This window comes from Pollicipes pollicipes, unplaced genomic scaffold (assembly GCF_011947565.3).
Source record: "Pollicipes pollicipes isolate AB1234 unplaced genomic scaffold, Ppol_2.1 Scaffold_7262;HRSCAF=8765_pilon_pilon_pilon, whole genome shotgun sequence".
Taxonomy (NCBI): Eukaryota; Metazoa; Arthropoda; class Thecostraca; order Pollicipedomorpha; family Pollicipedidae; genus Pollicipes; species Pollicipes pollicipes.
The window spans coordinates 11,150,370-11,172,402 of NW_023597055.1; the positions used below are offsets into that span (position 1 = coordinate 11,150,370).

Below are 22,033 nucleotides of genomic sequence, written 5' to 3' on the forward strand. Positions count from 1 at the left end.
TTCAACGGAACCTCCAGCAAGGCCTCCAGCAAAGCATCCAGCAGGGGCTTCCAACAGGGCCTGCAGCATGATCTGCAGCAGGTGTGTCCTGGGCTTCCACTGGGTCCGGTCGTCGCTCACCCAGCAAGCTCTCGATGCTGAAGAGGGTCGCCTTGCGCGCCGGCGCCGGCGCCGGCAGGCTCAGCGAATCGCTGGAAGCGTCCTCGGTGGACACGACGTCGATCTCCGGTTCGTCGCGCCGCTGCCGGCCTTCCCACTCGGCTCGCAGCGTCGTCAGCTCCACGTGGATGCCCTTCTGGGCGAGCTTGCGCTGCTGCCGCTCCAGCTGCTTTATCAGCTTGCGCTCGCGCTTGTCCTGCTCCTTTCGCTCCAGCTCCTCCTGCCAACGAAAATGGGTGTTGTGCGCGCACGGCTGGGTGGGGACAGATGGGGCAACTTAAAGCGCAAGCAGTGCGCCACTCAGCTCAAGAATGTGTACCTGGCGCAGCACCTGCTACAGGAATTGCATTTCAGAGGGGTAGAAAACTCAAGCGCAAGCGAACGCTGTTGGAGAATCAGCGATTTCAATTGCAGGGAGACGCCGTGGGCAATCGTTAACATGAGTGTGTCCAGTATCCAGTTTCCAGTGTCCAGTGTCCAGTTTCCAGTGTCCAGTGTCCAGTGCCCAATGTCCAGTGTCCAGTGTCCAGTGTCCAGGCATGACTCGCGCGCATGCGCCGTGAACGCGCTAGACCTTCATGCGCCTTCTCGTGCATCGGACGATCGGGGTAGCGTGAGGTGGACAGCGAAGGCAGCGGTGATTTGTGTGGGTTGGACGGTGGGCGCGGTGCCTCAGCGGGTGAGCTCACCGGTGAGATGGGGTCGCCGCTGCAGGTCTGCGGGTGCGCGTTGTGCGCCGGCCGGCCCGGTCCCTTTTTCGTGTGCTCCTTCTTGCGCCATTTGGCGCGTCGGTTCTGGAACCAGACCTGCGGCGAGCGGCGGCGCGTCACACACAAAAACGGCGCAGCGCTCTCGAGAAGATGGCGACCCGGCTGGAAGACCTGATTAGAAGAGTCTATTAGAGGGTCCGATTAGGAGAGATCCCGGCCTCTGATAGCGTCGCGGACTCTAGGTGAAAATTGCACCGTAATAGTGCCGAATGTTATCTTTTAATTGTCCTGCGCTCGTTACGTTATTACGTCAGGCGACGTGATTCCCTATTGGGAAACGCAGCAGAAGCGCAGCGCAGGTTCCGGGTGGACTGCAAATGCGTGCCAGGCGAGAACAGCAAGGTTCGTAGCCTGGGACCAAACTCTGATGTCCCGCGTCTTTTACTTTGACTTTAATACATCCGCAGTTCGAGAGGCGTAGACGCTTCATGCATCAGCTACGGCAGCATGCCCCCCCCCCCCCATAGACTGCGACTGAGAGAACTAACCTGGCAAGAAAAGAGTATCGCTAACAACAAAGGTGTAAAAACATGTCTCTAGTACACACATGATAGTGCTGAAAACCGTCCCGTCGTTTCTCACAGCTCTCCAGAGAGCTAACCTGAGTGAGTGACCTGGGCGAAATACCCCGCCCCCCTCCTGCGACACTCGCCACCGACTCGAGAGCAGCACTAATCAACCCCTGTACGACCTGAGCGCCTGGCCTGGGTCGCGTAACGTGTCACTGTGACCCACAGTCGGTATCATCGCCACACTGCTCTCCGTGAGCACCAGTCCCATGGCCGGCGTGAGGCAGTCGGCTCGCGCTCACCGCCACCCTGCTCTACGTGAGCCCCAGTCCCATGGCCAGCGCGAGGCAGTCGGCGTCACTCACCGCCACCCTGCTCTCAGTGAGCCCCAGTCTCATAGCCAGCGCGAGGCAGTCGGCGCCACTCACCGCCACCCTGCTCCACGTGAGCCCCAGTCTCATAGCCAGCGCGAGGCAGTCGGCGCCACTCACCGCCACCCTGCTCTCCGTGAGCCCCAGTCTCATGGCCAGCGCCTCCCGCATGAAGACGTCCGGGTAGTGTCCCGACTGGAAGGCACGCTCCAGCTCCTCCAGCTGCCAGCTGTTGAAGTTGGTGCGCGACCGGCGCCGCTTCGACGCCGCGTCCTCGCCGTCCTCAAACTCTGCCGACAGAGCGCGGGGTTAGGCGGGCCGTGGTCAGAGGTGGGGAGGGGGAGGGGGCAACGGCACGCAGCGGGATAGAGGCCGAGCCTCAGACTCGTACACAATTACGAGACCTGTCAGCACAAGTCAAGCACGATCCACCCACTGCAAATGGCCATTGTCGAACTGATGTGGGTGAAGCGTAATGACTGCCACATGACAAGCAACAACGCAGAGTTCAAAGCATTAGCTTGTTGATATCTTGACAATCAAGCGATTCATACAATGCATTATGGCTCATGTGCGATCCACTTATTAATTTCGAACAAGGGTGTGGCTGTTCTCTGCAATCTTGTGCTGCGTTGGAGTTACGTTCGCCCACACGAAATTTCTCACCATTGAAAAAATTGACGTAAGAAATCGTCAATCGATCATTATCCCCCGCAGCGCCAAGACAGCAATTTTCCCTTACTCCTCACACTTTTTATTCAACGTGTTCAAAGATCAGTTGTAATGGGCAGAGAGGGTGCCGCCAAACTTGCTGTTTCATTTTTTGTTTTGTGCATCATGCACATTACCAGTTCAGCGACAAAATGCGCGGTTAATTTAGAGAAATGGAATCAATCAGGGCGAGGAAAGGACCCCGAGGTTTAAGGGAAGTTGGGCGCTTTCTTCGTAAGGTCAGTTGCAAATAAAGCTACTTTCGTCGCTTAAGTATTCATAACATTCGGATCGCGACAAGTGCTATTGTCTTTTAATGTGAGTGTGTGTGTGTAGGAGGGGGAGAGGGCAAATGTCTTGGCACGGAAGTAAAACGACGGGCAAAAAACCAGAGCAACGTGATTGTCCAGCAATGGGCAAGCGAAGGGAGCAATGAGCGTACTGCAAGCGAACAAGCAGTAAGCCATGGAAGCGTTCCATATAGGGTTAACGGTTGTTTCTGTCCTGGTGTCCAAACGATGTGAATTTATTGCATAAAGGGATGCTTTCCCGCTCTGCAGCTGGTATGTGGGAGGCGGTGCCTCTCACTGGTCATTGCACGGTTTGGTATTCCGTGCAACACCACCAACATGTGCTATGAGTCACGGGCTTTGACTTTCCCCAGCGTTGTTGCACGGGTGGAACGCATGGAAGACGTCACCACATCACCATTGTCAGGTCATCACAACGTCATCGGCAATCCATCGCAACGGCATCGTCACGTCATCAAAACGCCATCGTCACGTCACCACAAAGGAGACGTTCATTTGCATCGAAAAATAGACGTAGATATGCGGCGCAACATGAGCTTCGCCAAGAGCGCAAAGTTCAGAGGACATTGCCGCTTCTGTAATGCCTTTCTTTTTGTGCAAAAGCATTATCATGGTGCTAGGTTTCGAAAAAATTCGGGGACGGAAAGCTTCCTGTTTTGTCCCTTGCGCCTTACCCTTGCCCCGCCTCCGCCCCCCCCCCCCCCCGCCTCTGCCCCTGCATGAAAGCGTGACCAAAGCCATATGCAATACACAAATGGCTATGCTCGCGCCCTGCGGCAGTGGGGCGGCGAGTGGGGTGAACTCTCTGAACCGTCCCCGCACTACGAAGGACGTTGCAACACGATCCAGAGCGGCGCTGGCCGAGGGGTGCGACCGACACCGCGTGGGGGGGCGGCGCCGCCGGTGTCAGTCAGCGCGGCCGAAATCGGAGCGCCGCCGGGGTTTTTGTTCTGGCTCATGATAGCTTTCCGTTCTCGCAGTTCGTGGGTTCATTTTTGAACTTTGGGTGTAGTTTAGTTGCAGGTTCGGAGTCATTTCAGGAGTTCAGATCGCCTTTTGAAGTGTATGTTGAGTTCCGTTGCGCTTCGACAGATAGAACGAAACCACGAACCCCGGCAGCGAAATCTTCGCGCCACTGCACCCTCTGGGAACGAAGCATGTGTCAGTTAGCCCCCCCCCCCCCCACAAACACACTCTGAAAAGGTAAGTCGCCCTCTGACAACGAAGTATTTATTATTTTCCTTCCCCAATTTCAAAAGCCAGGTCGGCCTCTGGGTGATAAGATCACGCTGGATGCAAAAACTTGTCAGCTAGAGCTTATTTCACATCACAAAACGAATTAGCATACACACTGAAATCGTTTCCTTTTGAGATAAGGGCTCAAAACTTGCTCCTACGACTAGCACTGAAGGCAAATTCGGCAAAAAATCGGCTGCCGCAGCCTCCTGAGCAATCGTACTACTGCTGAAAGAAAACGGTCTTAGTTGCAAAAAGCACTATTCACGGCTCCTTGGTTCTGGCTACTCACGGCAACCCAACCAGCCACCGTCGACCACCCAGCGATAACACGCCGTCCGTGGTCCCTGTGAGTCATTGGGGCCTTACGACGCTCTCAGCTGCTGAGGCTGTGTGGCGTCGCCTGCCTCTCACCCTGGCAGGAAGGGCGGTCGCCGCGGGGAATCGAATCCCGTACCTCTGGTTTCCCAGAAGCGCAATGGTCAACGCAGACGCGTTAACCACACCATCGGCCACCTCTGACTCCTGATCCACCTCTAATCCCTGATCCAATCGCTGGCGATACGCCCCTGCCACGGTCCGTGTCGCGCCGGTCAGCGTCCCACGGTGAGGTCAATGGCGCGGCAGGGCTCCGGCACAGTTAGCACCACCTCCCGCAGACCCAGCGGCACCCCCAGCGGCCCCCAGTGGCGCCCCCAGTGGCACCCCCAGCGGCGATCGCAGCAGCGCGGTCTCGACGGGAGCGATTCGACACCGGCCGGGAGGGGAGGGGGTTTCCTCCCGGGGCGTCGGACCGGCTCTGCGGGAAGTCCCACCAGCGAACGTACCGGGTGAGGCCACTGCTAGGTGAGGCCAATGCCAATGACCAGGTGAGACCAATACCAGATGAGGTCAATGTCAGGTGAGGCCAATGCCAATGACCAAGTGAGGCCAATGTCAGGTGAAGCCAATGCCAATGACCAAGTAAGGCCAATGCCAGGTGAAGCCAATGTCAATGACTAGGTGATACCAAGGCCAATGCCAATGACCGGGTGAGACCAATACGAGGTAAGGCCAATACCAGGTGAGGCCAATGCCTGGGGTGTTGAACGCGGCCATAGCCATGGGATAAGCTTGTCTGGCACGGACACGCCCCCTATCCCTTCCTCCGAGTGCGTTCCGGAGAGTGATTTCTTTTCGGGCGAGCGTAGGCCATGGCCACGTCGGTGAGTTTTCGCTTCGAGAGCGTTCTGGCCCCACACGCCATCCGTCTAGGGCGCTACAGTCTGGGACGGTCCGAGGTCTCCGCACTTGCGAACTCGAAATCAGCTGGCATGGGCCAGCAGGCTGGGAGCCGCACTCGAGGATTCCAGCCCTAGTCAGAGCCGCTAAATCAGCCCACAATTACGCGGTTTGCCCCGGTGGGAGAGGGCAGCACTTCTTCACCGACGTCTCCGCAGCAGCCGTCTCTGAGCCCGCTACTGGCTAGAGCGCTATAACGTCGCCTCGTGACTGCCCGCTTGGATCAGGATAGCCGTGCTGGCCTGAGGTCATCGGGCTTGCAAGTGCAATCAACTCAAATGCAGTGGTTCTAATGACAGTTTATAACCGGGCGAGTACGTTTTGAAATCGGAGGCGTTTACAGTGGCATACATCAGCTACCCACTTGAATAGTCACTTTCAGCCATAGTCCCTGTGGTCAACCATGGTCTAGGCGTGGTCGTCACGATCAGCTGAAGTCACGACATTCACAACAGCTCATTAAATTGTGTGCCGCAAGTGGAATGATCACGGTTTGTACCAGAGTGGTAGTTTCTGCGGTCGGCAGGGTTGCAACGTCATCCAATGGCCGCCGACCGGAACGAAGGCACCACGATGACCCGAGGCCACCAGATTCACATCGCTCGACGAAATCGTGCGCCACGAGTCGAAAAGCGACGGCTTCAAGGCGCTGGAGCCAGCAGTTTCCGAGATTGGAGACAGCGGCGCAGACGGCAGTGACGCGCTGCTGCCCGGCGGGCGGGCCACCTCCACCCCCTCCAGCGCGTGCCGACCCTCACCTCCCCACACGTCAATTACCGCGCACCGGGCGCGAACTCGGCGCGTAATCGTGCGGCAATGGCGGCGCAGTGGCGTGTCGGAATGCTTGCCGCGCCATCGCCAATCAATACGCCGCGGGCCGGCCGGCAAATTGAAACCGATACGATCGCGGCGCATGCAACGCGGCGCCATTGCCGCGTCGGCTCAGGCGTCCATCAGTGCGGCGCAGACCGTCTAAAATGATTACGGCCATATTTCATGGCGGTCGGGTAATGCCGGCTATTAGTCGGGCATTAGCCGACCATTTCTTGGCGGGCCTGAGTAGCTGCCGAGGCGATGGCCGGCAGACGGAGACGAGTACTGCCGGTCAGCGGCCAGCTGAGACGAGCGCTGCTGGTCAGCGAACAGATGAGACGAGCACTGCTGGTCAGCAGCCAGCTGAGATAGTCACTGCTGGCCAGCGGCCAACTGAGACGAGCACTGCCGGTCAGCGGCCAGCTGAGACGAGCGCTGCTGGTCAGTGAGCAGCTGAGACGAGCATTGCTGGTCAGCAGCCAGCTGATGCAGTCACTGCTGGCCAGCGGCCAACTGAGACGAGTACTGCTGGTCAGGGGCCAGCTGAGACGAGTACTGCTGGTCAGCGGGCAACTGAGACGAGCAGCGCTGGTCAGCAGCCAGCTGAGACGATTACTGCTGGTCAGCAGCCATCTGAGACGACCACTTCCAAGCCGCGGACATCTGAGACGAGCACTGCTGGTCAACAGCCAGCTGAGACGAGTGCTGCTAGTCAGCGGCCAACTGAGACGAGCACTGCTGGTCAGCGGACAGCTGGGACATCAGCCAGCTAAGACGAACGTGACCGAGCTGGGGCGAATGGAACCAACGAGCGGACAGATGGGACGAGCAGATCTGATCTTACAGTAGGCTACAAACGAAACGCCTGCAGCTCGATATCCGTTTCAAATTGGATCCGAGATCCGAAGGAAGTGTGCGCCGAGCTTCTTTTGCACCCCGAGTGGAGACGTCAGGCGACGACGGAATTGTCTATGCAATGCCAGTAAGTGACAGGAAATGCACGCGTAATACATCGGCTTACAAAATATAAATGTTCGGAGAAGTAGATTTCAATGCACCAGGCTTCGGCTGGATAATAAGGCAAAGTTCTCCATGATATTCAAACCGCTTTTTCCCCATGTATTCGTCTTGCGCCCTCTTTGTTACGTATAGTGACAATTGCTGTTCATCGTCATAGCTGCAGCGGTTTCCAAAATTCGCAACTTGCTGACAATCAAACCTCAGCAACCGTTCACCAACTTAAAGAGAGCATGTCTAGTGCTTTCGATTTTACAAATACACGCTGAAGGGAGTTTTGCAACCATCTATGGTTAATTTTGGTGCTAAATATACGTTTGGGTCTTGCAACAGTTTTTATTTATCTATCTTTTTCGATCGCGTCGGTGGCTGTGCGTGAACAAATGCAATGTTAAAAAATGAGCCAATCAGCGGACAGGAAAGGACGAATGCACTGGCTTATATGTGACGAGCAACTGCGTGCTAGTGACATTGCCATTATCTTGGTTGCTTCGGTCTCTTGCTTATAGGGAGAGCGGCGGCGGTATAGAGAAGTAAACGCTTGAAGATCCCTTGCGTAATTCGAAACGGACGAGAATTCGAGACGAGACGTAATACTCTGAACATGCCTGGTGTACCAGCGACATCACAGCAACAATTTTAGCGCATGTGCCTTGTTATTTCGAACGCTGAATTCGGTGCACGTGCATTCGGAATTCGGTCATTAATTTTAGAGTATAGGAATCTTAGCCGCCTATAGCCGCTGCCAAAGCAACGTAGAACAATCACATTTTGTTAGAGTCTAGCGCAGCCGATTGACACGACACAATACTTGTGCCTCATCTCAGTACAAAGTAGGTCAACATGAATTAAGCGCGGTGCGTATCAACTGACCAGCCTTACCATGCGGCTAACTCCATACACCCGCAACCCTCAGCTGAATGTAAGCAAAAAGAACAACAAAAAAAAAACAACAACAACATAATGGCCGCCGCCATCGCTGCGTCTGCAAGCTGCTGTCAGCGCTGACAAGCGACATCCTCGAAAAGCCATTGGCTACAGCTAACGATACCTTCTCAATGATGTCGATGCGTGCTGTAGTGAATATTGCTTGGGGACTACCCGATAACTTCGTTCTTCCATACAAACCAAAGAAAATTTGGTGGCTGTGGCAATACCTCGTCAGTTGGAGGCAAATTGATAGAAGCCAATAACACCAAATTATTTTAATCGAAATTCCCTTCCATCCTACGTGCACTGTTAAAAAATCCCAGCTTGACTAGACACGCTCGCTTTAAAAAGTTCCCAATGGGGTGACCAGAATAGAAAACTACAGACCCCGGGGCCAGGGACACAGTCCTAAAAAATGCCACTCAGTTGCCGGAAGCACGTTGCGGCATTTTGCCTATCGATAGCAGTCGTATTGGCCTTTACGTTGGTGATATTGCTACAGCCGGTGTTTCGTCCACAGTGGTTGACACATCCAGCGCGTCTGAGGCGCTGGAACAGGTGGATTATGGGCCACCGACGGAGTCCGCATTTCTCTTCAAGAGACAAGACACTCTCCAGGGCAGCCATGACGTGATCATCACAGCCCGTTAGCGAGCTGCACGCTACGCTCCCGGCGGCCGAGGCAGGATCACTCGATATTCGAGCATGCTCCGAAGGCCGTGTTTGAGGTTAGACGACAGGTCGCGCTGGTTCGAACGTCGCCCCAGCGCCCGCTCATTGTCGGCATCGCCATGGGGTTTGTGACTAACGAGGTCGGCTTCATAACTCGGCTGGGCGCAGTGCCCCGCGGGCATCAAAGCACGTGCAGGACTTGTGCTGTCGGCGAAAAATGACGGAAGGGCACGCGCACTGGCAGACATGGGAGAACAGGCGTGGAGAAGCAACGCGAAGCGTTCCACAGATCACGTATCAACTGTATGAATATATTACGTGGTTGTTTGAGCGCATTTCGACCTGAATCTGCCCTGCGTGAACGAACTTAGAGGCAAAACGTTGGTACAGAAGCCCACGCAGCAGCTAGCCCCATCCCTGGTCAAGCGTGCAAAAATTGCATCTGGTAAAATAGAATAAGTTGGACACCTTACATCATCCTAACATGATAGAGGTGGCATAACCGCACGCTGCATCATGCCACTCAACGTCTCAACTCGTCAGCCGTCGGTATTAGGCACGATGTGCCAACAAATAAAGTTAAGGAAGCAGGTTGGTGTTCAGTTTGGACATTTGACACCAATGGCTGCGATCGCCCACGAAGAGCACATGAAATCCGTCACGTGGGACAGCAATCACGATGCGGTTTGGCGTTCCACGCAGATGAAAACCGCGGACGCGATGCGCTACAACGCACGTGTCAAAAGTCAAATGATGTTTATTTCGAGTCGTTTGAACATGTCATGTTGTGAATTTGTCACTTATCATGAGTGTGTAAAAACCAGTTCGAGTGCAAAAAGTTACGCAAGCAATTTGACATTGGCTAGGCTCCGCCAGTTGAGTTTCGCAACCGGCAAGCATCGGTTTGTCGCAGCACGACAGCATGAAAACCTCAAACTTTTCCGCATGAACGCTGATGTACGACGTCGTACGCGTCAGGTGGCTGAAAATCGGCCAGAGTGTACAATGCCAACATCCTTTCTACCTGACTGGTCCGTGTCGTGGGTTAGGTCAAAGTCAGACCAAACCTGGCAGCCAGACAGGATCAGCTGATAGCCCCGGCAAATAAGCTCCGAGCTGCACGCGCATACAGTATAATGCACCAATAACCCATGATGCACCAATAACCCATAATGCACCATTAGTCCAGAAGAGGTATTCGGGTAGCTTTGTGACAATGTCCTATGCTAATGTACTCTGGGTGAGCCGCGAACTTTGTTCCTGGAGCTGTTGGCGAAACCAGGAGCCTTCAGATGCCATACGATGCTTTTGTAAATCCGCGTCCACATTAAGTGCAAAACGGAGGACCCATGATAATTCGGAGCCATCGGTGCAAAGTTCGCCCATACCCCAACGTAAGCAGAAAGCCTCACCTACACTGGTGATGCTCTTAGCATTTATTTATTTCGTGTGGAGAACACTAGTGCAGTCGGTGTGCGCGTTAAAGGCTAATCCTGAAAAAGACTTTGGCATCCCGGAAGCGCGACTTGCCTTAACCGCAAAATGCGTCATAACTTTAACTTGCGGCACGTACATCAAACCGGACGACAGGGAGTGCACCACTGCGCAGCAGTTTGTGATCCGAGAAGGCATTCTTCACTCTTGGAGCGTATCAGCTGACAGGAAGCGGACATCAATTTTGCAATAAAATGCAGAAATTAGCGGTTTCACGAAAAATCACTCTTTCTGCGAGAAGTGAGTAGCAGACAACATGATAAGGGGGCGATGATAAATCACGCGGAAGTGCTCGAGCCTGGTGTGGGAGAATGATTGGTGATTGGTGACTGTTCGCGCTGATTGGCATGTATCAGGTCAAGAAAGGACGACGAGGTATCACTAATTACATGCTCTTCCGTACTTGCATCGATCTGGTGTTCTGCAGTAATCATGCACTCCCACTCTTGACTTTTTGTGATCCCCACGACGTGGCATCATGCGTTCAGCAAATGCGCCATGCTAGAGCCGGTTTTCTGCCAGCGGGAGTAGATATGACCGAATTGGGTACGAAATATGAAATCCATGAGAACTAGAATAAGCATAAGCAAGACCCACAGTTTGTAGTCAGGACTATCAAGACAGCAGGTGAATTTGTGTGCGGGAATGCTTTTATTCGTCCTTATGTAACTACTCCTCATTTTACGTTAGCAAATTTAGTCCAACGGGACCCACGGGACATGGGCTTTGGCCTCATGTGATCATGCAGCACTGTAAACGTGAAATGACCAATGTGTACATGCTGAAAAGACAAAAAACGGAGGCAGGAGAAAATTCATCGGCGTTTTCGATACGCCCCACTTCATGGGCTTTGCTCATGTTTGTCCTGCTCTTCATGCATTGCAAATTTGGTACCGAACTAAGCCGCTGTCTAATGACAGCAGCGTGAAAAGAGCCTATACGTGCTATGCAGATGAACCATATGGGAGACATCTGCTCTGAAGGGTCTTTCCCTTGCCCCGTGGCCTGGCTGTGATAAGTTCATTCGCTTCTGTTATTAAGAATATGTAATGAATACCTTCACGTGGTGCTAGATGAATTATGAGGTCTTGTAATTGTTTACACGATCTAATTAATAAGATGTGACATGATGACGAATACTTAATGTTTTACGCATAAATGAACCAACCGAAGGAGAACGTTATGAAAATAGCGACAAAATGCAGAAGGGCGAGCCAGCAATAATGTAAACATGTGCTTGCTCAACATGTGCTTTAGCCGCTCAGCTCAACAAATGTCCCGCAACTGGTGCTTTTATGCGATCGTGTGCCTGATGGAGTGCTGCATCTGTGTCGACTGCAATTGCTGCTGAACAAGATCTAAGCCTGAAACCATACAACAAGAATATGTTTTTCTAGATTGTTTTAGCAAGGAGTTGGCTCTCAAAGCGCTGCATTTCATAACAAATATGTTGAAGTCACGAAGGAACTTTAGTATCGTAGCAACATGGACTACACGTTCCGCTTTCACGATGTAATAGACAACATGCCCTTCGCGGGGAGATCATATCTTTAATTCATAGGCAAACAGTTTGGAACTAGAGATGCAGAATTCATGTGTCACAGGTACGGCGCCGTTCCCAATGTTAAATACGATGTGCCCAAAGCGTGGTCAAGTCAAGGCAAGATGTGCGTTATCGGTACCTGAAGAAGCCGTTTCCAAAAAAATAAGTCTGCATTTCAAGTTCATGATAAGGATCAAATGATCAAATAAGACATTGCATCACGAAGGGAGCCTCTCATCATCGCAGGCATACGCTCATCAAAATGTGCCGCAAAGATGGCAAGTGGCAAGGTCTGAAGGAGAGCATGATTGTTTGTCTAGAAACGGCAAAGCATGTCGTGACGAGATGCGCACTCAAAACGAAAGAAGAGAAACCGGGATCCAGCTCCATATTAATAATAGAAGGGTGTGAGGAGAGGCATCGCGAATGTATTTTTCATGGGATACTGCACGAAAGGACCGATAGGTACCGCATTGACTGGACGAGTTGAGTTAGGTGTCTAGCAAGAATCCACACCGCACCAAAACGCTATCATCTTGGCTATTGCCAAGAAACAATTGATAACATTGGTGAGGAGGGGACTTCAAGCGAACATGTAGAGTTTGGCGACGGGTACCTGCTCGCAAAAAGGCCCTATCAAAAAACTAGCATGCGTTTCCTACTTCATTTCGAGGAATTCATGTTCATTGTAGTTTAATTTGTTGCTGCCTGTAACTCAAACAGAAGCCAAAAACCACAGGAAGATACAATTCTGCCTGTATTTTGAAGTCCAAATTAAAGGAAAATAATGAAGGACCAGGTATTAAATGACTGCATCGCATAATATGCTGACCCTATCCACCTAACAATAAACCTTTCTGCCCTTCCTAAGCTGGTAACAGTCAGGGACGTTGCCGGTCATTTGGGGTTCTACAGGAATATCGGCCCCTTGTCCATGGGTTAAACGCCAGCTTAGATTCAAACAGGGTGAAACAAATTTGTTTTGAGATAGCCAACCTTTGTTCCCTGGAGTGTTTCATGTTTTCATCAAAATATATTAGTGAAAATTCAACTAAAATAGGTCTGAACATGCGCATCTCTAGGAGCAAAACTGCCGAGGCCTGGCGTTGCAGGTTTCATAGACCACACGGCGTCGGCTCCGCAGACAACAGTAGACGGTTCCCCTGTACAGTTTCCAGATTGCTACACAGAAGCAGAACAGCAGAAGAAAAGAAGCAGGACAGGCAATTACGGCGCCGCGGACTGTTGACGCACTTCATGGTATCTGCTGTTTGCATTGCCGGAACTGTACGTCCTTCCAAAGAATCAACCTCGAAGCCTCCTGGGCGAAATACATGCCCCAGTCTAACTTTTCGATCGTAGTAATTTATTTTGAAGGTTTTTCATGAGCTTCTCAACACATGATCGTCTTCTCCCGCCCGCCGCCCGCCACCTGGCGTTAGCCGCGGTGGTCAACGTGGCTCGGTTCAAGGGAGAGCGCCACTCCGTGCATCGTTTTTTTTTTTGCTCCCGAAGAGTGCAAGCGTGTGACATCGATTTCGAAAAAGAATGAAAAAGACTGATTTTGAAAGACTACGGATGCCCTCAGACTTACATGGGTTGGCCATGCAAATGCAAATTGTGGTCCCCGTGGCGTAAATTGTGAAACACGTTACGTCTTTATTGCCTCACGTAAACTTGCATTCAAGATAACTTCATAATAACTCAAGGTTGGATTCAGAACTAAGCTGCATCCACCAATACTCGCGCCTTGTTTTGCAAGGGTTTGTAAAAGCTTCTCGCATTGCTCAGGGCAATAATGCTACCATTGCTCAACTGTGAAACTTTGTGCGCCGCGTCGACATCTTGTTACGAGCGCCAGCCTGGGCCTTGCCCGGTATCCAACTCCTCGAGCCAAACGTTCGCCGCTGCTGGCCTGGAGGGAGCCTCCGCTTTCACTGCCAGGGCCATTCGCGGCTGAGGCTGAGGGGAGGGCTGTGGACTGGAGGCGGTTCGACCCCAGTCCGGCCATACTCATCTGCAAAGGTCGGTGAGTGGCATACCACGTATTGCGACCTTAAGACATTTGTCAATAGCATGTGTTGCAGGCTTGATACGACCGCTGTTGAGGTGAAATGGAATATCAGCGGTGGTAATGATGAGCAGGTTTATCCGCGTGGGATGTGTTGACTTCGTTCTGCTTGATTATAACCTAGACCTTAAAAAGGAGCATTCACTCGGCTGGTTACGCTGTTGGACAACACATGGTGGCAAATGGGACATTCTGTGCGGCGATTTACCGGGAAATTCGGTAAATTTAACCTGCCATTAAATCGCCGGTAAGTAAATTTACCGGCGATAAAATGGAACTCAATCAAACACAGTCTGAACTGCGATTGATTTTTCCCTAAGGCTGCAGTATGGACTTAAATACGTTTCGAGACAGTGTGTGGCCAACTTCTCCTAAATTCTACAACAAGCGAGGGCCAGGTTCTGTGAGCTTTGCTGGCCTAACGAAGCTGCCTGCTCGACCAATCGAGCCTGCGCTGGTGTGCACCGTTCTGCACCCCATTCGAAGTTGGGCATCTATACACCATTCTGCACCACATTCGTAGCTGTGCATCTATACACCATTATGTATCTCATCGGCCAGTAGGGCTCTTGGATTCAGGGGACAGGGAGAACGACCCAAGGCTTCCCCAATCGTGGGAGAAGACGGGGGAAGGGGAGGGGGGATTCCGATTCTATAGCTGGACACAGCACAGCGAGCTTGGCAAATGAAGCTGGAAACGGCGATTTTGTCAGGCTCATGGTACTAATTGTGGTGTCACATGGCTGGCTTTAACACCGAAGAAAACACCGACAGCTTGTCATTTTTTGGCCGCACTTCTTCCGTGCGAGGTCACCGTTCCCACTGCGAGCACGCGATTACAAGCTTTCTTTCCCCATGTCACCAAACGCGCAGCGCGTTCTCACTTGAACGCGCCGCTGATGTTCCCAAAACACCAGCCGTTCTTCGCAGTGCCCCCTTCCCACCTCTCGCTGCCTCTCGGCGGCACCCTCCAGTGGCAGCGGTACTCCGAGCAGTGTAGCAGCCAGAGCAGCGCTCGGAGCGAGTCCTGCGCACCTCAGATTTAAACGCCCGTCAGTATACTTGCCGCAAAGCCAAGTTTCAAGGACCTGTTCGAAGGAATTCTCAAATATCTCTCTAGGCGCTTGTGCCGGTCGATATATTGAGAAGTAAGAGGTGCCGGTAGTGTAGTGGTTAACGCGTCTGCGTTAACCACTGCGCGTCCGGGAAACCAGAGGTACGGGGTTCGATTCCCCGCGGTGCCCGCCCTTCCTGCCAGGGTGAGATGCAGGCGACGCCATATAGCCTCAGCAGCTGAGTGCGTCGTAAAGCCCCAATGACACATATTGAGAAGTAAGCATCTTCCCGCGCGTTCCTGTCGAGCATCAGCTCGCGCTCCACCTGTAGTAAACCCGCTCAGTCAGCTGTCTCCTACGCAGGCTCAGATACGCAGTTAAGCACGCAAAAGGCAGATTTAGCGTGTGCGCCGAACACACCTACGGCCAGAAGACATCCGTTGACGCCCGCGCTGTTCGCGCTCTCCCATTGGCTGTCGTTGCGCCGACAACACTGTTGTTCCTGCGTGTTCTGTCGTCTGGACGGTGCGGATAACGCCGGCTGTCACTAATTTGCCCGGTTTGGGGGGGGGGGGGCGACGCGAACATAATGACTGCATTCTTGATGCAAAAATTGACTTAACCGGCGTAATTATCAACGCTTGTCAGCCGTTGTCCATAGCCATGTTCGGCTATGTATGGCCGCTTGAGCGGAATACCCGGCGACGAAGAGGTGTCACTGTCCAAAAACCTTCTGGGAGATGACAGCAGTAATTTTGAATTCCTGGTCGCCATTTCCACTCATCACAATGCGCTGCATGCCAAATCATGAATGGTCACGACCCCACAACAATTTTACAAAATTTCATCCTTCTGTCTCAGGCACCATCTCCAAGCCGTAGTCAACGAGTAAATGGTCTCAAAACCACTGTCAAGGCTTCCTGCCTAACCAGTCATAGGGTTGTTAATACCCCAATAATAAGCGTCACATTAGCCCGATCCTATGCTCTTTGGGGTAAAGGGACGCATCTTGCGGACATTCTAATTACATCCTACTTAATTACATCTTGCCAAATTTAGCCAGGCTCAATAGAAAAATACCGCGGCGGGCTGTGGTTATGGGCCATTTTATTGACGTCCTCCAATTAGCTGTCTTCTTTCGCCCCGGTGCGGTGATAACGACGTAATTGGCTGTACCAAGAAAAAGCGTCTCCTTGGTGAGGGTGCATGGCGCCATAAAAACACGTGCGGGACCGGAAATGGTGCACATCGTGGCTTTTGTCAATGCTGGTTGAGTAGTTCGCGGCTCATCACGTAGAGATGGGAGTGAGACTTAAAATGACTATGCCGCGAGAGAAGGGGGTAATTTAAGCATTTGTTAACGACGCAGACATAATGCAATGTGTGCGGACCTTCCTGAGTCAGTTTAGGAAATAGGCCAACAATTGCAACGAGCTGAGGGTGAAATTAACTGCAGATTAACGTATGTGGCTCATCAGTTATCAAGTATCGTGAATTTATTTCAATATCCTGTACCTAAGCTGTGTAAATATCACGCATCTTTGCTTTCTGTGTACTCAGTTGAAATGTGGTTTTGTCTTCTGTTGTAATCACATGCGAAAGTCATATTCGTGCATTTAAGGCAGCAGTGGAAACACAAGACACGGCTTCATGAGCCAAGCGAAGTAGGCACTTGTGAGGTTCCTTCTTCACCGGTGGTCACTTCACGGTACTGGGCTATTTAGCTCTGGATCATATTGTTAGGTTGAGACTTAGTCACAGATGCAACATGTAAGGGGTTTCTATTAGCTTGCCGGGTGGCCAGCGCCGATCCTGGAAAAGCCCATTTGGTATACCCAACCTGTTCAACAAATTGGCCGAGAAACGTTGACATCTTCCGAGGTTTAAAACAAGGCAGTCATGGGCCAGGTGAGCATATTTCTGGCCACAATAGCAGCAGCATGAGGTAAATATTGCCACTTTTTAAAACAGTTTGCCCAGTTGACTTCGATGCCCAGCTATGCACGGATAGAGAAACATTGCAACCGTTTGAGAGACAAAGCTGCGGAGCATAGGAGCATTCATTTTTCAATGACAGCACATGCCAATTTGACTATTTCAATTAAAGTTGTCTGGGCTTTTTCCGGTACATTGATGCAGTCACCCGCTTTCGGCAGTGCCCTCCCTCCACGGCAGTCAGCAATATGCGAAGTACACTGTTTTGAAAAGAGTGTAATTGAAGATCAGCCGGTCCGCTTTGTCAGTCCTCCATTATAATCGAGCTGAGTGGTCACCACCATGATGACCACCGTAAGCTTTGTGTACATGCGCTTCAACGAACGACGTTCAAAACTCTTTTTGGGTGTTGCGGCAACTTCAATTACATGCAGGCACGAATGTGCCGCACATTACGGGCAATTCATTACACACTTCCCTGAATATGAGTGGATTGCAACTCAGTTATAACTTATTTGTCGTCACCTTAAATTGTACTCTCCGAGATTACCTCCCATGCTTTTTCCTGTTTTGCAGACCATTACCTAAAGGTTAACTCGTACTTTACCGATGTTCGCGAATAGATCACAGTATCAACTGCGGGCTCCTTCGCCTCTTTCCACATGCATTTCTAAAAGCACATTACTACTAAATCATTCTAGATTTACATTGCTGAGTGCCACTGCAGGCAATAATTTGTTGATATGGGCTGGCAACCCGATGCAAGAAGTCCAGGTGCATAACTTTACCGCCGTGCACAATTCTAAGCGTAGTCTATGCACGATCACGTGTTTGCAAGGGCTCAAATTTGAGCCTCGCTTGAGTCTTAAATTAGAGCTGCGGCCGCTGAGACGCAGCAAAAGTGAGCGATGATCACTTCTGTTGCACGGCATGCTACGTCTCAAACATATCGATCAATGTAACCGCAGATACTGGTGCGCCGGCTCCGAGGCCTCCGATTCCACTATACGGGTAATGTGAGCCTTAAGACGGCCCCGAGACCTCCGATTCCGCTCGGCCGGCAATGCCAGCCTTTAGACGAGCCCGAGACCTCCGATTCCGCTTGATCGGTGATGAGCCTTTAGACGGCCCCGAGACCTCCGATTCCGCTCGGCCGGCAATGCCAGCCTTTAGGCGAGCCCGAGACCTCCGATTCCGCTTGATCGGTGATGAGCCTTTAGACGGCCCCGAGACCTCCGATTCCGCTCGGCCGGCAATGTCAGCCTTTAGACGAGCCCGAGGCTTCCGATTCCGCTCGGCCGGCAATGTTAGCCTTAAGACGGGCCCCGAGACCTCCGATTCCGCTTCACCCACAATGTGAGCCTTAAGACGGGCCCGAAACCTCCGATTCCGCTCGACCAGTAATGTGAGCCCTAAGACGGGCCCCAAGACCTCCGATTCCGCTGGGCCGGCAATGTGAGCCTGTGGACCGGCCCAGTCAATTCCTTGTGGTTTGGAGTTTGAGGCATATCGACTGCGTGCCTCGACAACAGTCGGACTTGTCAAATAAACGTATTAGCTGGACTCGTGGCAGCTCGGGTGCTTCTCAGCCTCGCCCGTGGCACGCATGCAATATATCGCCACAAAGAAATTAACTAGCTCAGACAGCGACAAATGACAAGCCTAGCGCATTGGAAGCATATTGATACTAAGCTGACGCGTTTTGATGAAGCGGACGGTCGAAAGTGCCGGTGGCATGTGTCAAACCTGTCAAATCTTGGCGGGACATTTGCAGCGACCGACGATCACCTAATCGAATTGGGATCATTTGTCGCGGTTCAAAGTTCAGCCGTAGCGTTACAGCTGCCTCGCTGCGAGACCAAACTCGCTCAATCTCGCTGTGCCGAAGAGAGAAACGCAGTTTCGTTTGAGCGGTTCGGTATTTTCGCTGGTAAGCTGAACTCCCTAAGCTTTGTCCGCGCTCGTGAGCTTGAGCGCATAAGCGAATGAGCCCCATGAGTTTCGTGATGCACCAGAGACTCAAGACACCTAGGATGTTATGGGTCTACTCATCTTAACCCTTGTGCACGATCCACTTAACGTGCATAGTTTTGGCGACATGCGTTTCGGGCGCAACCTGTGCAAATGAGAGAATCGGTGAATCATCCTTGCGCAGAACCCGTGCACTGGTCCATTTCCAACCCACATCATAGTGCTGATGGGGTGGATATAGTATTCATTCAAAAGCGTTCATATTATTCATATAGTGTTCAAAGTGTTCACATAGTGTTCAAAGTGTTCATATAGTGTTCATAGTGTTCATTCATTGTGTTCAAATAGTGTTCAACAGTGTTCATAGTGTTCATTGTTCGCGCTCAACAGTGGCACTGCTTTTTCGGTGTGGGAGAGAGCGGTGTGTGAGCATGTTCGGCTATCATTAAACGGAGGTACGGTCAACATGTTGCGATTTATTTCGTCCGTAACTGGACAGCTCCGTTAACATCAGATGAGCTGACACTTGCAGCCTCCAATAAGCTTTCTAATGCCTGATGTTCCTGGCTCATGCAACGATCAGGTTATGCAGGCTGGTTTGTAAAGCGTGCACAAAGTGGCTTGATCCCAGCCTTTTGTTTGGACGTCTTAAACCGTTATAAAATACGAAGTTCGTCTCTGACGATTACAGGGTACATAAACCCTCCGAAACCAACTGAGACAGAATCGAGTTCTCCTTCTCCCGGATTTCTCCCACATCTTGATTAAGTTTACCCTGTTTGGTGCGAACGGCAGGAGGTTCGCTGAACCCCGGGCCCCAAGTCCATTCATTCTCGATGCAGCCGAGAGGAGGGAAGGGATAGGCGGCGCATTGTAAGACACAGGTAGGCCCCAGAGAGTTTGGGTGTCAAAGAGAGGAAGCTAGGTATTTCTGAACTATATGCATCACCCAAAGAACAATGTGGATGCATGCTCCATTTAACCCCCGGACCCGGGCTTGGTAATGTCAGTGGGCAGTAAAACATTTTTAAGTTCCAGGGATGTGCTTCGAATGTATCGTTCACACGTTACCAATAAACTCAAGCTATGCATTTGACGCTTCAACCCGCGCACGTGGGCTCATTCCGCAGCATCCTCTCCGCCGCCTGCAACCGAAGCACTCAGCCGAACGCACCGACGTCCACCTGCGGAAGGTGACGCCGACCGGGCCGAACGGACCGGACTAAACGGACCGCACCGCACCGGACCGGACTGGACCGGACCGGACCGGATCGGACCGCATGTCCCGGAGTGCTAACCGGAGCCTGCCGCTTGACATCGCCCTCCTTGACCCGAGCTGGGTCACGCTCCAGCAGAGAGGAGGCCTCACCGGCGCCGCTCGGGGTCTGGGTGTAACAACGCTGCTGCGTTTCGCGGCGAAAAGTGAGGCACGCGCGGTGAGCTCGGCAGCAGCCTGCCGGCTTTGATTGAAACGAGCGTCACTGTAGCGCTTTTATCTGGACAATGAATCATTTTTTCGTGGATCCTGACGGCTCACTGTCGCAAGCGTGCCCTAGCCGCAGCCACGTCCGGTCTACGCTTTGTCATCCGGGTTAGCGGCATCACGCGTGTTTGGCGAACTGGGCTCCGCGGGCGGCGGGTCCGTGGCATGGGTGGGGTGCGGCCGCGCGTGTGGTGGCTCACACGCTGGGCCGGCCAGCACGGAGGGGCGGCGCGCGGGTCGGTGTTTCCGGCCCCGGCCGGCCGGCAGCGGACCGGGCGCACCGGGCTGCCAGACTGGCCAGACTGCGGGCGGTCTGGCCAGACTGCAGTCGGGTGGTCGGAGTCTCGCTCAGTGTCACAGCGCCTGCCCGACCGCGGGGCAAGCAAAACCACGGCGCCACCGCGCCGCGAACACGCGCCCCACCGCACCCGAGCTCACCTTCATCCATCTCCTTCTCGTAGCGCTCGTCGGGCGACTTGGGCGGCTGGCCGATCTGACCCAGCTGGCCCAGCTGGCCCAGGTGGCCGGTCAGGATACGCTGCATGCTGAAGGGCAGGCCCGGATGCTCGTTGGAGAGCGGCGGCACCGGCTTCGGCCGCGCCACGGCGAATGGCAGCGGCAGCCCGTTGTGGCCCGGCAGGCCGACCAGCGGCCGCGGCATGAACATGCCGAACGGCATGCTCATGCCGTTGTAGCTGAGGTGCGGCAGCATCGTCTCCAGGAGCATGGTGCGCGGCGACGGCTGGCGCGGGCGCGGCGCTGGGGGCGCCAGCTTAACGCCGCATGCCCCGACCGGCGGCCTCCGGCTCCGGCTCCGGCTCCGGCTCCGGCGAGCCTGACGCCGGGCTCGCACACACAGGCTCCGCGGCGGTGAGTTCCGAGTGCGGTAGTGCGGTGCAAGCGTCTCTGATGGCGGTGCGGCGGAGCCCGGGCGGTTGAACGGAGAGTTCGGGCCCGCGCGGTCCGCGGCTCGAGGAGGACACTCACGGCTCGCACTCTCGTACACTCAGAGTCAGCAGAGTCTGCAAGGCACTCTGGAAAGATGTGGCACGCCTGTCCGGCTGCCGCCGAAGGTGCGACACTTGTTATTGGAGCTCCCGGCCTTGGCGGAATGCCGGCCGGCAGAACCGGGCCCAGAGCTCACTGGCGCACGGCGCTCCGCCCATGCCCCGCCCCCGGATCCATCGGTGGGCGGAGCCCGTGCGACGCCGGCCAATCAGCGACGCCGTCGGCTCGCTCCTCCATTAGAGTCTCGTTTTGGATGAGAAATAGAACCAGCGCTGGTGTAAATGATCTTAATTCGATAAGGACGCGGCGATTCCATAGATTAAAGCTGGTTGAAATTAGTGTGTGGTTATTAAATCTTCATTGCTTAATAGACTTAAATGGCATAACGATCAGATTATCTGCGAATTAATTTTGCGTTACTACGTGCTGGGTTGTGTCGTGTTTTAGCAACGAACCGGTCAGTTCTACCAGCTAGGCTCTCTGGCTTATGCTGGAAAGGAACAAACAGCTGGATTTAACACGGCAGGTATTAAATAGAGGAAAGTAATTCGTGCAACCTGATTAAATGATCCGCAACGGCAAGCTAACAACGACCAAAGGTATTTGTGGGGTTGCGCACACCCCCAAAGCTAGGATTTGACTGACCAAATTCATTCAAGCGCGCATGTTGCTAACTACATGTCTTGCTAACTA

The 22,033-nt window shown here is 53.0% G+C and overlaps 1 protein-coding gene across 1 annotated transcript; it reads right to left on the reverse strand.

Annotated features, from left to right (window-relative positions):
- Position 1: 1 nt before the first annotated feature.
- LOC119113435 (homeobox protein unc-4) lies at positions 2-21,428 on the reverse strand. The gene is made up of 4 exons (XM_037237748.1): positions 20,771-21,428; positions 1,930-2,099; positions 849-965; positions 2-379 (listed from the first exon to the last, which is right to left on the reverse strand). Exons 1-4 carry the CDS (start codon positions 21,057-21,059, stop codon positions 2-4), a joined length of 954 nt encoding a protein of 317 aa, XP_037093643.1. The 5' UTR covers positions 21,060-21,428.
- Positions 21,429-22,033: the final 605 nt, after the last annotated feature.